The sequence below is a fragment of the Rhamphochromis longiceps genome, linkage group LG3 (assembly GCF_057381845.1).
Source record: "Rhamphochromis longiceps isolate RC_006_pf linkage group LG3, R_longiceps_female_GT1.1, whole genome shotgun sequence".
NCBI lineage: Eukaryota > Metazoa > Chordata > Actinopteri > Cichliformes > Cichlidae > Rhamphochromis > Rhamphochromis longiceps.
Window position 1 is genome coordinate 13,018,115 of NC_140559.1, and position 15,431 is coordinate 13,033,545.

At 42.2% G+C, this 15,431-nt stretch overlaps 1 protein-coding gene across 1 annotated transcript; it reads right to left on the reverse strand.

The window, feature by feature from the left end:
* Positions 1 to 821: 821 nt before the first annotated feature.
* Positions 822 to 12,333, reverse strand: LOC146672988 (uncharacterized). Its single transcript, XM_085401609.1, has 6 exons — positions 12,297 to 12,333; positions 7,338 to 7,379; positions 6,993 to 7,265; positions 6,668 to 6,904; positions 1,030 to 1,271; positions 822 to 923 (listed from the first exon to the last, which is right to left on the reverse strand). Exons 1-5 carry the CDS (start codon positions 12,331 to 12,333, stop codon positions 1,057 to 1,059), a joined length of 804 nt encoding a protein of 267 aa, XP_085257735.1. The 3' UTR covers positions 822 to 923; positions 1,030 to 1,056.
* Between the last annotated feature and the right edge of the window lie 3,098 nt (positions 12,334 to 15,431).

Sequence of the window (15,431 nt, forward strand, 5' to 3'; positions counted from 1 at the left end):
TACACAATACACAGTATAGAACTATATAAGAATGTATGAAGAAATATAAATATATATATATATATATATATATACACACAATAACAGCAGCTGTACAATACAGGCAGACAACGCTCACACTACAGTTATGATACCTGGCCTCTAGTTTAAACTTGTGAATTTAGGGCATTTTAAAATGAAAACATCATCAAAGTTAAAGGAAATGATCTTAGCGGGTATCACATTTACAATATGTTATGTTTTTTATTCGGTCCTCCTCACTGCCCATCATCAACATGACTCAGAGACACTGAAGAAAGCTAGCACCCTCCAGGAAGTAAACCAGATCGAAAGACGTCATATTTTACCTTTAAAACATTTAACAGTCAACATGATGGTGAGCTGAGGCACTGTGGGCGAGTGGCTGGCTTAACATTCATTTAACAGTCTTAATCACATATCATCCCACTGATGAGCAGTAACATCTACTAGTGTGCGTTTTTTCTACTGACTGCAACCCTGACATTGTGCTGTGCCCTTCTCCATAAGTCAGGGTTCCTTTGAACAAAGACTTGGACATGAATATGTCTGTGGTGAGAGACTTTAATGGTTTATGATTACGAAACAGAAACAGTGTAATACACACAGTCACAGTTGTCATGTCTGAAAATACAAGTCATTGCAGAGCTGCAAGAAAACCTTTAAACGTCCCAAAATATTTTACTTAAAAGCATTTTGAAAAAAAAACCCACAAAGTGCTGCATAATAAGACCAAACATGTAAAATCCCAGGCCGACAGTAAAAGATACAACAGCAAAGACACACCCCCTGCTTTTATACTGGTTACTGGAGCTTCAGGGTGGACCAATGATGTCACAGAACAGCAGCCAATCAGAGACAGTAGGATGAAGGTCCGCCATAAGGCAGAGTGCGTCCTCACTTTCCTGTTCAGAGACAAACATCAGTGATTTCAGCTCAGATCTGGTGCCCTTTGACCTTCCCTAACACACACATGTATGTGCTCTGTGACTCAGCTGACACACGTCTTACCTTTTAGCTTCCTCCAAAGGAGCAGAACTAATACCAGAACCAGGCACGGACAAAATCGCCATAGGTTAGGGACCAGGTGTAGTCGAACTCGACCTCTTCATCTTCCTCTATTGATTTACTGTTAGCAGGAGGGATTTTTTTCTTGGTAGTTTGGGGGCTTGAAGTACTGGGAGCATGAGTGGTTGTTTTAGGGGTAGTAGGAGGAGGAGCTTTTATATTATGAGGAGGATCTGTGGGAGGATCTGCAGGAACAATGACAAAGATGGTTCAGTCAGTTTATTATCTGGTCAGCTCATCAGTTCCAGTAGTCTCTGGAAGCTTCCTCACTGATAGACAGAGCTGTCTGAATTCTTGAAAGACTAAAGAAAGGATCTTCAGGTTACACTGAGGATACACTGAGACTATCTGTCATGAAAGTCTTTATTTATGGACTTTATCAGGCACAGGATGGAGAGGAGTGCAGTGACGGTCTGGGCGTACCCATCTTCTTCTCTCATATTCATCTCAAGACCGCAGACAGAAATCAGCATTAAAGAATAAACGAGTTAGATCAGGATCAACTGCAGACGATTGGATCGAGGGATTCTGCCTATCCTGAGTCCTCTCCTATACTGTACTCACACACATGACTGCAAGCCTGCCTACAATACCAATGGACAGGTGTGTCAACTGTGGTGGCGATCAGCAGAGGAGATGGTCTCATTCCAAACAGACTCCCTGCATCTTTCACAGCAGCTATAAGATGTTCTTTTGGTAAATGGTAAATGGCCTGCATTTGTATAGCGCTTTTCTAGTCCATAGGACCCCAAAGCGCTTTACACTACATTCAGTCATTCACCCATTCACACACACATTCACACACTGGCGATAGCAAGCTACATTGTAGCCACAGCTGCCCTGGGGCGCACTGACAGAGGCGCGGTTGTTTCAGTGCAATTTACAGTAAGGTGTAGACTTAAAACCTTAGTGACTCACATTTGCTTCGCTTTAGTGTAAAAGCGAAGCTCTCAATTTACCGGTCGATCTACGTCCCTACCCTCACCTATGGTCACGAGCTGTGGGTAGTGACCGAAAGAACGAGATCGCGGATACAAGCGGCAGAAATGAGCTTCCTCCGAAGGGTGGCTTAGAGATAGGGTGAGAAGTTCGGCCATCCGGGAGGGGCTCAGAGTAGAGCCGCTGCTGCTCCACATCGACAAAGGAGTTGATGCTGACAAAGGAGTTGATAGTGGACTTCCAGAGGTGCAGAGAAGTACACACCCCCATCACCATCAACGGCGCTGCTGTGGAGAGAGTGAGCAGCTTCCGGTTCCTTGGAGTACATCTGGCTGAGGATCTTACGTGGTCAGTACACATAAACAAAACAGTGAAGAAGGCGCAGTAGCGCCTCTTCTTTCTCAGGAGACTGAAAAGATTCGGCATGAGCCCCCGCATCCTCAGGACCTTCTATCACTGTGCCATTGAGAGCATCCTCACTGGATGCATCACCACCTGGTATGGCAACAGCACCGCCTACAACTGCAAAGCTCTCCAGCGAGTAGTGCGGTGCTCTGAACGGATAATTGGAGGTGAGCTTCCCTCCCTCCAAGACATCTACAGGAAGCGGTGCCTGAGGAAAGCGGGGAGGATCATCAAGGACTCCAGTCAAGGCAAGGCAAGGCAAGGCAAGTTTATTTGTATAGCACAATTCAACAACAAGGTGATTCAAAGTGCTTTACAGAGACATTAGAAACAAAAACAAATAAAAAGCATGATTTAAAATTGATTAAAACAAGCAAATAAACTAACTAACTAATTAACAAACAAACAAACAAACAAAACAGTATATAAAATCAAAACAGATAAAATCAGAACAGTAGATAAAATCAGTAGTTAAATGTAAGTTTTGAAATTTAAGCTTAAAAGTGTGGATTCGGTGCTTTATTCAAATGCAGCTGAGAACAGGTGAGTCTTCAACCTGGATTTAAATAAACTGAGTGTTTCAGCTGATCTGAGGCTTTCTGGGAGTTTGTTCCAGATATAAGGAGCATAAAAGCTGAATGCAGCTTCTCCGTGTCTGGTTCTGACTCTGGGAACTGATAAAAGACCGGATCCAGATGACCTGAGGGATCTGGAAGGTTCATACTGGGTCAGGAGGTCATTGATGTATTTTGGTCCTAAACCATTCAGAGCTTTATAGACCAGCATCAGGACTTTAAAGTCTATCCTCTGACGGACAGGCAGCCAGTGTAAAGACCTCAGAGCTGGACTGATGTGGTCCACTTTTTTGGTCTTAGTGAGGACTCGAGCAGCAGAGTTCTGAATGACCTGTAGTTGTCTGACTGATTTTTTAGGTAGACCTGTAAAGATGCTATTACAGTAATCAAGCCTACTAAAGATGAATGCATGGACTAGTTTTTCCAGGTCCTGTTGAGACATCAGATCTTTTATCCTTGAAATATTCTTGAGGTGATAGTAAGCTGACTTTGTTATTGTCTTAATGTGTTTTTCTAAGTTTAGGTCTGCATCCATCACTACACCCAAATTTCTCGCCTGGTTTGTGGTTTTTAGATGTATAGATTGAAGTTCTCTGGTGACCTGTAATCGTTTTTCTTTGGCGCCAAAGACTATTACCTCAGTTTTGTTTTTGTTTAGCTGGAGAAAATTGTGGCACAACCAGTCATTGATTTCCTCAATGCATTTACCAAGAGCCTGTACAGGGCCTCGGTCTCCTGGTGACATTGTGATATATATTTGTGTGTCATCTGCATAGCTATGATAGTTTATTTTGTTGTTGTTTATCATCTGTGCCAGTGGGAGCATGTAAATGTTAAACAGAAGGGGTCCCAAGATGGAACCTTGGGGAATTCCACATGTGATACTTGTCTGCTCAGATGTGAAGTTACCTATTGATACAAAGTATTTCCTGTTTTCTAAGTATGTTTTGAACCAGTTTAGTACAGTTCCTGAAAGACCTGTCCAGTTCTCCAGTCGTTTGAGTAATATGTTGTGGTCAACTGTATCAAATGCTGCACTGAGATCCAGTAAAACTAAGACTGACATTTTTCCACTGTCTGTATTCAGACATATGTCATTAAACACTTTGGTCAGAGCGGTTTCAGTGCTGTGGTTCTGTCTAAAACCTGACTGGAAGGCATCGTAGCAGTTATTCTGTTTTAAGAAGTAATTGAGCTGTTGAGAAACTGCTTTTTCAATGATCTTACTTAAAAATGGGAGATTTGAGATCGGCCTGTAGTTGTTCATTTGTGTCTTGTCAAGATTGTCCTTTTTCAGTGTAGGTTTTATTACAGCAGTTTTTAGTGATTCTGGAAACACACCTGATAATAAACAAAAGTTGACGATCTGTAACAGGTCTGACTCTAAAGTCTTTGAGACCTTTTTGAAAAACCCCAGCCATAAACTGTTCAGACTGCTTCTATCAGGAAGGAGGTTCTGCAGCATCCGGTCCCGTACCAGCAGACTGAGAGACAGCTTCTTCCATCAGGCCATCAGACTGCTGAACACTTCATAGACACCTCAGCTTCACTACTGGAACTTCAACATTATGCACTCCACACTGTATATAAATGCCACTTGCTTTGCACATATTCAACTCTGTATATTTTATATATTTTATTATTATTATTATTATTATTATTATTTATTTTTTTTTTTTACTATTTAATTTGTAAAAATGTGTATACACACACACACACACACACACACACACACACACACACGTAGGAAAATATTTAGTATACACATCCAGAAATGCATATACTATTATATATTGTACATATATTTATTAGTTTCAGGTTGGCCATTCTTGTATTTTGCTCGTTTGTGTTGTTGTGTTTTGCACATCTCTGTTGCTTGTGGGGCTCGCACACAAGAATTTCACTCGCATGTGCTGTGCCAGTGTGCCTGTACATGTGATGTGACAATAAAAGTGATTTGATTGATTTGATTTGATTGATTTGATTTGATTTTGATTGATTGAAAGGAGCCAGCTGAGGTGGTTCGGGCATCTGACAAGGATGCCCCCTGGGCGCCTCCTGGGTGAGGTGTTCCAGGCATGTCCCACCGGGAGGAGGACCCGGGGCAGACCCAGGACACGCTGGAGAGATTATATCTCTCGGCTGGCCTGGGAACGCCTTGGTATTCCCCCGGATAAGCTGGAGGAGGTGGCTGGGGAGAGGGAGGTCTGGGCCTCTTTGCTTAGGCTGCTGCCCCCGTGACCCGGCCCCGGACAAAGCGGATGAAGATGGATGGATGGATGGATGGATGGATGGATGGATGGATGACTCACATTTGCGTGATTCATTCAAATATTCTCCTCTTGAAAGAGAAACATGGGCCTGAAAAGAAACTAATGTTCACATCTGTCAGTCACAACCTGACACTGAGTCTCTTTAGTAAATCCAGCAGTTTTAAAGTCAAATAGAGGTTTTGTGCCACCACAGTGAAGATGGACTTCTTTGTTCCTTCTTTAATATTCCAACGTTTGTAATGATTAGGGATGGGTATCGTTTAGGTTTTATCCAATACCGGTGCCAAATCGGTACTTTTGAAACGGTGCCGGTGCTTAAATGGTGCTCAAACCGGTGCTTAAAGAATGGAGAACACAAAATTGGTCCAAAATCCTCCCATGTTCAGCTGGTTTTTTGTAAAAAGATACCAATGTTAGCCTTTTCTGCAGCTATGGGGCATATATGGCATCACTCTTGGCTGGAAGCAGTGCTTAAACAATGGAAAAAACACAAACTTTGTCCAAAAACCTCTCATGTTTAGCTGTTTCCCTCTTTTTCTTTGGTCATTTTAGCCTTTTTTGCCAGGGTGAAGGGAGCATCTGCCATCAAACAAGAAGACAGCTGCATGTAGCTATGATGATGTTTGCTAGTTCACCTTACATGCATTAATGTAATAACGTGGTTAGCCTACTCAACGTAAATTACACACGGCCAACATTAAGCTACTCACGCAGAGAAGAACGGCTGCTGCTGCATCATCATCCTCATCATTTCTGCTACACTGGCAGGGCTAGGGGCCAGGACTCTGCTCTTCGGGTTTGTGGGGGATGTTGCTCCGGGTCCGATAACTGGCACCACACCCGCAGTAGATGTGCTCGGTGTGAGGTCTCGCAGCAAGCTATCAAATACGGTGCATTTCTCGGCTTTAAAAAAAAACGCTATGCGTCGCCAGGTGTTTCATCGGATTTGAGGTGTTACCTCCTTTGACAGCATCACAGTATCAGCTTAAAGCACTTGTTGCTGCTGAGTTTGCATATTTAGCCAGACTTTTGACCGCTTCGCCTTTTTTAATCTGTAGCTCTACGTACCTGGCCCCGCCTACTATCCTCGGAAACGTAAAATGATTGGCTAGAATCTAAAGTGTATCACAGCTCAGGAAAGAAAAGCACCGAAATAAAGCACCGAAATGTGCGCTGCTTTTCGTTCTGTTTACTACCATTTATGTCAGAACCCCATCCCTAGTAATGATGGGATAATTTTCTCTGGCTGCTCTGTTTATGTGACCTGAATACATTAAGTGAACATGTATCGATAAAGTAAGATATAACCTACCACCTTTCATTGATCTCTATGACATTTCTACTAAAGTCCAGGAAAAGAGGTTGAATAAGAAAGATCATTGCACTGACCTCTGACTGTCAGCCTGCTTTCATGAGTATGTGGATGATGCTCAGTGGAGCACGAGTAGAGACCTTCATCAGACTTCTGAACATTAGTGAGAGTCAACTTTAATTCACGATCAGATCTCATTTTCTCACCAACTTTATATAAAGAAAAGTTCCCCAGATCTTTGAATTGACAGAGCAGGATCTCATTACTTCCTGTCCACACAGGAAATGAAGGGGCCTTCAGGATCCGGGAACCAGCTGACCAACAGAGACACAAACAGAGTGATACAGAGACAGACTTCCACCAACACACAGAGTCATACAGACACAGCTGGAACATCTGTACCTGAAACAATGATGTTGACTTCATCACTACGCTGATGCCCAGATGGGCTTTCACAGAAGTAAGCTCCATCAGAGGGGTTACGCAACTTGAGTTGACACAGAGAATTTATAATAACAAGGCCTTCAGCTGCTCCACACCTCTCAGTGAGTGTTCCTCTGGTCCTCTTCACTGTCCATTCATCAACTGTTTTTCCATCACCATCAACACAAGTCAGAATCGCTAGAGCACCACGATGGAAGAACTGCTTGTGATCTGGAGTTACACTCAGACAGATACACAGACAGAGTAAATGTATTTGTGTTCTTGTTGGAGTCTCACTGATGGTTTTCACTTCCATCAACTCACCTGCAGAAACAGTCAGTGCAGAGAGATGCAGCACACACACACCTGCAACAGGAGGACAGAGGTCACTGAAGGTCAGAGGTCACTGAGGGTCAGAGAAAAAATGTGAGGGTGTACTACAGGGGTGGGGAACTCAGGCCTTGAGACCTATTGTCCTTCGTGAGTTAGATGTGTCCTTGATCTAACACAGCTGATTTAAATGGCTAAGTAACTTCCTCAAGATGTCTTGAAGTTCTGCAGAGGCCTGGTAACGAACTAATCATCTGATTCAGGTGTGTTTACCCAGGGTGGAATCAAAAACCTGCAGGACACCAGCTCTTGAGGCCTGGAGTTTGACACCCCTGGTATATGAGCTTCATTCTCTTATAGTGCCCACAAAAAAACTGCATGAATTCTGCATGATTCATCAACAGAGGGGGGCATTACCAAAGTACAGATACTTTGTTACTGTGCTTAAGTGGTAAAAGTGGGCGGGGCAATAAGTCACACTACTTCAGCATCTAGCTAGCCCTGCTGAAGAGGAGCGAGCTTAAAGGGAGTAACGGTTAATTATAAGTCAGGTCATTTCAAATGCAGTGTTTCTATGAGCACAACAAACATCAGCAAACACACAAACTGTTTGTGTGCAGTTTGTCTCACAGTGTGTTACAGTTAACGGTCCAGCTGCTGTATTTCAAAGAGAGGAAAGAAAGAGAGCTAACTTCACTCAGAGATGGAGAAAGATAAGAAAGAAGGACAGGAGAGGACGTAGAGAGCTTAGATTTAAGGGAAGGACTGCTTAGTGTGATGTCATGAACTGGAAATGTAAACAAGCCATGATTTTAATCACATATTGGACCTGTATGTGAAGATCTTTCATGCTGTCAAACAAAGTAAAGTATACTTAAATCCAGTGTTGGGAAGGTTACTCTTAAAATGTATTCCACTACAGATTAGAAAAATACATGCCCCAAAAATGTATTTTGTAACGTATTCCATTACGTTACTCAATGTGAGTAATGTATTCTGAGTACTTTGGATTACTTTATATATTATCATGTGTTTTATAACTACATGAATGTACTATTGCTGTGAGATATATTACTATTACTGAAGGCTACTCGCCATACCAATACAAAATAGATGTTTAAATCTTAATATACATGAGTAACAGTAGGTGGACATTAGGTTAGGCTGCACTTTTTGCAGCGATCTGGTATAGAAAACTATTCAGCGCGTATATAAAACAGGTGCATGGCTTGAACCGTAGTAAAGGGACCTCTGACTAATTCGTGTCGGGCTGGTAGTCGAAAAATAGCTTTACTTTGTTGTGTGGGTCAACTTTTCTTGCCAGAGACAGAGAGAGGCGTTGAAAGGCTGCTCCAACGGAACTTATTGTTTCGGAGGAAAACACGAACACGGTGTACAGTCGAGTCTTAATAGCTTACTTACAACTGGGCTCGTCAGGCTCTCTTCTTGGCTGCAGTGGTTATTATTATATTTACATGCTTCCAGCTCCCGTTTTCTTTCTTTTTTTCTTTTTTTTTTTTTTTTTGGATCTTTAGCCATCAGAATTGTTGTCTTAAGGCCAAGAAAGATGCCAAGCGGATTTATTTTACCAAGTGGATCATCATGGCCTTGCCATATTGGTCCATTTGATTTACCTTTATTATAATTATGTATTTATTTTATTTTCGGTTGCTACAAACGGGACAGACATGACTGTGGGATAGGACAGGGAGAAAGAATGAAAGAAAGAGAGGGAGAGAAAGAAAACCAAAGGGGAGAAGAGACGGTGAGAAGGGGGGGAAGAGAGAAAGAAAAACAAACAAAACACCTGGATCACCTGTATGGAGAAAAAAAAAACAGAAGAGAAAGCAAACAACAAAGAGCAACATAATAAATACAGCACCATCACAATAAACTAGCTAGCAGTAGATATCAGTTACACAATATGGGATCTTGTTGATCCCATATTGTGTAACTAGTCTGTCAAACGAAATAAAGTCTGTTCCTTCCAATATAAGTTCCAAGTATTTTAATGAATGAATGAATGAATGCTTTATTGGCCATATGCAGGTTGCCCCACAGAGGAATAGGACCCCCCCCGACTTACACACACAACAACAAGACATCACATGGGAATACAGTCGGAGACCGGCAGCGTTGAGAGAATAACACTGAAAAAATTACACAACATTGGGAAAAGTACAAGAGGAAAAAAAAGAGACCTCTTCACACGCTGGGCAACCTATGGGAGGACAGCATGAGAACAGGAAACAAAAAAAACTCCTCTGCACAGAGAGCACATTAATGTCCACATCACAACATCAGAGCACATGACAAGCCACAGGGGATGGATAGGGGGTGGGGGGTGATTCGAAGGAACACAGCAGTCGTCCTGCACCATGCTATCATTTCAGCGCGGCACGCAGACCCGCTGCCTTCCCCCGCAGGAACAAGCATCGAAGGCGTTTGGAAGGGAGGGGGATGAGTGCGTGCTTATCAGTGTAAGTGTATGTGTGTGCGTGTCCATAGTTCAGCTGAGACAGTTTCCTTCGCCGTATCAGGCTAAGTAAACAGTCCTCCAGCCGATCCAGGTGTCCTTCATGGGATGGGAAGAATAGTCATCACACAGTCGTTATCAGGGAGTTGTTTTGGTGGGCTCCAGCCTTGGGCCTAGCAGCTGGCGCCGTAGTGTCCAAATGTAGAATATTGTTGATTTCTCCTTTATGCGAGCAGCGAATTTAGCACTCTGACACTGGGGCCTCAATTTCCCGTTGGAGCGCTGCGAGCCTCCCCATGATGGTATCAAGCTTCTGTTCCGTGGTGTTGTCATTCTTTTGGTTCTGAGACCCCACAGCTGCAGTGAGCCGTTCTGCGATGTTATCCAACTTTCGCTCAAGGGTGTTATTGTGAGCAGGCCCCTCTCTGATGTATCCCATCATACGCTCAATGGTGTTAGTTTGAGTCTTCACGGCAGCTGTAAGCGTCTCCAAGGTGTTAACCATGCTGCGTTCGGTGTGGGAGGCCGCGCCTCGCCCCATCGCTTCAATTCCAGCGGTCAGCTTAGGGGGAGTTTGAACAGCCGGTTCCGCTCTCTTATTTCTCCGATAAGTCAGGGCCAAGCCAGCTCCGATCAGCAAGAACCCCGTTATCATGGTTCCGAATAGGTAAATATCCTCAGCGTCCTCGATAGACAGTCCCGCCAGGCACAAGATCCTCCAGGTTTGCCACCCATCCATCGTGTATCCGGCAGGGAAAGTTCCTCCAGGGCACTCGGGCTCTCCCGAGCCCAGACTTCTCGTTGAGAAGAGGGTGTCAATAGCGTTCAGAGACCAGTTGATCAAATCCATAATTCTCTATTAGGTTTTAGAGAACGACAGTGAGAGACTGTTCCAGGGAAAAGTAGTGCACTGATTCCTTTGCAACTCCAGTCAGGTAGGTTTATGATATTATTGTTTTGTAATATGTCAGGGTTGTTCCAGATAGGTGTATGTTTGCATGGGATTAATGAAGACTGTCGTTTTTAGAAACTCCCACCATGCTGTCAGAGAAGAGCTGATATTGATGCTTTTAAAGCATTCATGTCGTTGGATGTTTGAGCTGATAAATGGTAGGTCTCAAATTTCTAGGTTATTACATAGTGCCTGTTAGCCAGCCATTGTGCTCAATGAAAGATGATGTCCTATACTCCTGACTACCAGGAAAAAAAATGTTGTCCAATCAAAAAAATCTGCCGCCTGGAACAACAGAACGTAGCTGTCAAACAAAACCCAAACAGTCCTGACCCGCGACAATATGAAACAGGAAGGTACCGCAGTGTAATCCATTTATTTCAACAAAGTAACTGTATTCTGAATACCACCTTTTTAAACGGTAACTGTAACGGAATACAGTTACTCATATTTTGTATTTGAAATACGTAACGGCGGTACATGTATTCCGTACACTGCTTATTTTATGTACTTTCAGTAATACGTGAAAATCATGGGTAGTTTAGTGCAGAATAAACAGGTTAGCTTGCAGTGCTGTGATGAGTTATTTAGTATGTCTTGAGCCAGTGAGGGTCAGAGGTCACTGAAAAAACTGCTCTTCAACATGGAAGACCATCACCATCCTTACTGCTGAGGCAGCAGAGCTCCTCGTCCCTCAGACTGATTCAACCCGGCTGCCATGAAGAAAGCTTAAGGAAGTCCTTCCTGCTGTAGTCTATAAATCTAGATGGTGAGATCAATTATAGGCCAATCTCCAACCTTCCTTTCATATCAAACATCCTTGAAAGAGTAGTTGTCAAACAGCTAACTGACCATCTGTGGAGGAATGGCTTATTGGAAGAGTTTCAGTCAGAAACAGTGAAGGTTACTAATGATCTTATCTGATAGTGGACTCATGTCAGTGTTTTGAACAGGTTATAAAACAACAGTGTAAGAACAGTTTCATGGTGTAAGATGCCAGTTTTGACAAGTACAGACTAGTGGAGAGTCGTCTGGATTATCAGTGTAACGGTCTCATCCTTCTCTTTCTCTTTCTGTGTCCTTTTCATTAGAAACTGTCAATCCCACCCCCGCATCACCCTGACTCGTATCATGAACAGGCTTGTGTCCACATGAACGTGCAGACTTTCCCCTTTGAAAAACAAAACAAAACAATTTTTTTTTATATAAAATACACCAAATCAATCTCCAGCACCGTCAGATGGAGGTGCTGGTCAATGAAGCCTCTAAACAGTAAGTCAAAAATAGAAATAAATAGAAATAAAGGCACACAGCTCTGATGCATAAAGACTTGTGAGCAATGTTTCCCACTGTTCACCACACCTGTTGAATTTTAGAAACTTTCAGAAAATCCAAGCACACAGAGGCTGAACACACATCCTGACACACTGCCAACATCTCAGTGTGTGTGTAAAGGAGACACACACACTGAAAAAGCAGCTCCTTCAGAGTGTGTGCTGGATCAGAGGTTGGAAATTCTTCTTACCGTGCAGCAGGATCACAGACAGCAGCCTCATTTTCATCCTCACAGTCCCGTTACAGAGCTCCTCACTGCCTCGGACCTCACCCTCCTCTCAGGAGACTCTCAACAGGAAGCTGTAGCACTCTGACAGGAGGCACCGCCACAATAAAAGCTGTCCTAGACAAACACCTGTGCCAGTCGCGTCCTGATCATGTGTTTCAGACACGTACAAGTTAACCAGTATCCAGCATCAGGCTCAGACAGCACAGGCCTCCCAACCACAGCCAACACTGGATTAGTCTTCAAGTTTTCTTTCTGTTGTTGTAATACTGTATTCACCTTACAATATGGCACAATATAAATAAAACTGGAGTGAAAATGACTGAACAAGTTTACAGTGATGTGATCAAAATCATCCAACATGAGCCGTGATTAAATTTTACTGGAAGAAAGTGAAGAGAGAAACAAAGAGCTTTGATTGGACAGTTGAGTCGGAACTCAAACTGGGAGAGGTCAACATCAGCAGTGTTGGTTAATTTCAAAAAGTAATTAGTTATTGTCAGGTTTTGTATTGTTGATTGTCATTTATGCTTAGAAATATCTACTTATATATGCTTAGAGTTTTATAATTAGTTGTAGATTGGTAGAGGTTTGATCCTTAATAGTCTGCAAACTTTGTGTGCACACCTACATCCTGGGAGCATGGGAGAGGTCGTACCTTCTCTTATTGTTTTATGGCAGGATAAACGTGGCTGTATCTGTTTTAGGCTTAGTGCCTTTGGTTTAGATGAACTGCTGGACTTCCAGACCAGCAGGTTTAGGGAAGTCTTTATGGGGTCAAAGGTGCTCTTTGTTTGTATGTAGACGTCATATGAACCTATGCATATTCATGTAACCTCAATAAAAGAACAGTGTTACGGGGGAGCGGACGAGAGCAACTGGGGTCAAGCGAAGGAACGGCGTTTGTCCGGTTCTCTCCCGTGCACGAGAAACATGAAGAGCTTTGCCTACTTGTGTCTTGCTTGCTGTGTAATTATATTGTCTTCAACGTTCCAGCGAATAGGTTCAAGCTACAAACCTATCAGTTATACTTACTAGTTACTTCTTTAATAAAGTAACTGAGTTACAATATTTTAAAAGTAACTAAATATTAGGAAAAGTAACTATTGCGTTACTTAGAAAACAGTGTGCCACCTCCTGGGGTCCAGGGTATAATCAGCCGTTTTTGATGTTTCCTCTACATTTCACCTTTAAAAACTATTTACTTTGCCTTGTTTGGTATCATTCTTTTCAGCACAACCTCACATGTTTGAATTTACTGTTATTTTTTTTCATTTTGACAGTGGGGACACTGTATTAACACAATTGATCTAAAATCAGATAAAGAAAACAAACTCTCAGTAGAAAAAGTTTTATTTTTTACTGTAACAACCACAAACATGTTTAACGAATCATTTTCAGAACTTAAAATAAAAAATATAAATTGTACATTTTAAAAACCTGTGCACGAGTTTTGCAAATAGCAAATCCACTTGCAGCTATTTGCATAAAAATGCAGCTTTTCTTTTAATGATTTACTATTTACAGAACAATCAGGTGTTCTGCATCAAATAAGCTCCACACAAATTATTTGTGCGACTTCAAAAAATAATTTCTAGCCGCTATAAGACAAAGAAGAACATGACAAGCTTCATCCTGTAATGAAAGCTGCTGTGTGCAGCCATGCACACTCACATAAACTGGGCTTAAACTCAAAATGCAGCTTGATTTGCTGACCGCGATAAGAGCCGCTACAAAACATTACAAAACTTAACTGATGACAGAAAACTGGGTCCAGATTAAGGAAAGTAAAGCTAAGAACGTGTCTTTATCAACACGACCTTTCATTAATGCAACGTCGGTCAAAAACCCAACAATAGAAAGTACTCTCAAGGTGTGGACAACAATTATCTGTTTCAAAGACCGCACCAGTGAGAGGCAATCGGAAGAATTCCAGCCTTCTGTGTGAGTCAGTGGCTTTAGTAGGTGGGACAATGCAGGCCTTTGGAACTTAAAATCAGATGAGAAAATAGGAAATTATTCACATACTTTTTGGGATTGTCCATTAATCCAATGATTCAGGATAAGAATCAAAGAAGAAACAGACAAGTTATGTCTCCACTAAATCCAATCAGATCTCTTTTAGGAGTTATACCTAGAGAGACGTATAGTCCAGTCAAAAACTATATTCTAATGATACTCCTATTGATAGCTAAGAGAACAATAGGAAGAGAGTGATAGCAAGCTTGCAACTGAAACTGGACATCTGCCAACAGAGGTGGAGCTGTGTGACCAGATACCCCAGTTACTGGACCAGAATCCTGGAACGCTGCATTAACCTTGTAAAGACTGTTATCAGCTATAAAGTAACTACTGTACTGAAACACATCACTACAGAAATGGCTACTGCAGGGACAGTTCTCTGTTCAGTTGACCTTGAATTCATCTTAATCATCTGCGTGACCAGCCAACAGTTCTGGACAGAAGCTCCAAGCTGATGCAGTCTGGTATCTGTAAGAAACCACAGCAGACAGGTAAACACAACACCTGGATCATCCTCCTGACTGAGGTCACCTGCATGTTATGATCAGCATGTAGAAAGTGACCTGAAACAGAAACTGATCACCTGAGCCAAGACACCAACCGCTCACAGAGGACGAGCTGCAGCATGTTAGTGTCACACAGGGACATGGAGTTGCTTGTGGTTCTGGAAAAGTGATGAATAAAGTAGATCATAACAAACAGCAAGAAACAACAACTTAGCCTCAGCTTATGAAGCAAAGCGTGACTGCCAGCACACCAGACATGCTAACACCTGCAGAAACCTACACTCTAATAAATAAAACATTGTTTCAAATAAACAAAAACATGTTAACGTTTTCCACTAGAATTTTTGAGTTAAGCCAACTTCTGGCAGAATAGAATTAATTCAAAGCAATATTTTTGATTATGGTGAAGTAGCTTTTTTGGCCACAATTAAAAACATTCTTAAGTAAAATTAACTTAATAATTTTCGACTAGAACACAAAAATTTAAGTTCATCCAACGTGAATTTTATGTATAGTGAAATTACTTTTAGGCCACAAAAAAACCCACATTCTGAGTAACATGAACTTAATA

What these genes read in the sequence shown, in the direction of transcription:
- LOC146672988 (XM_085401609.1), bottom strand. Translation starts at nt 12,333, where the DNA reads ATGAAAATGAGGCTGCTGTCTGTGATCCTGCTGCACG. An exon ending in TGCACTGACTGTTTCTGCAG is followed by an intron (nt 7,266 to 7,337) that starts GTGAGTTGATGG and finishes TCTGTCTGTGTA; the next exon opens with TCTGTCTGAGTGTAACTCCA. An exon ending in AAGCAGGCTGACAGTCAGAG is followed by an intron (nt 1,272 to 6,667) that starts GTCAGTGCAATG and finishes TTGTTCCTGCAG; the next exon opens with ATCCTCCCACAGATCCTCCT.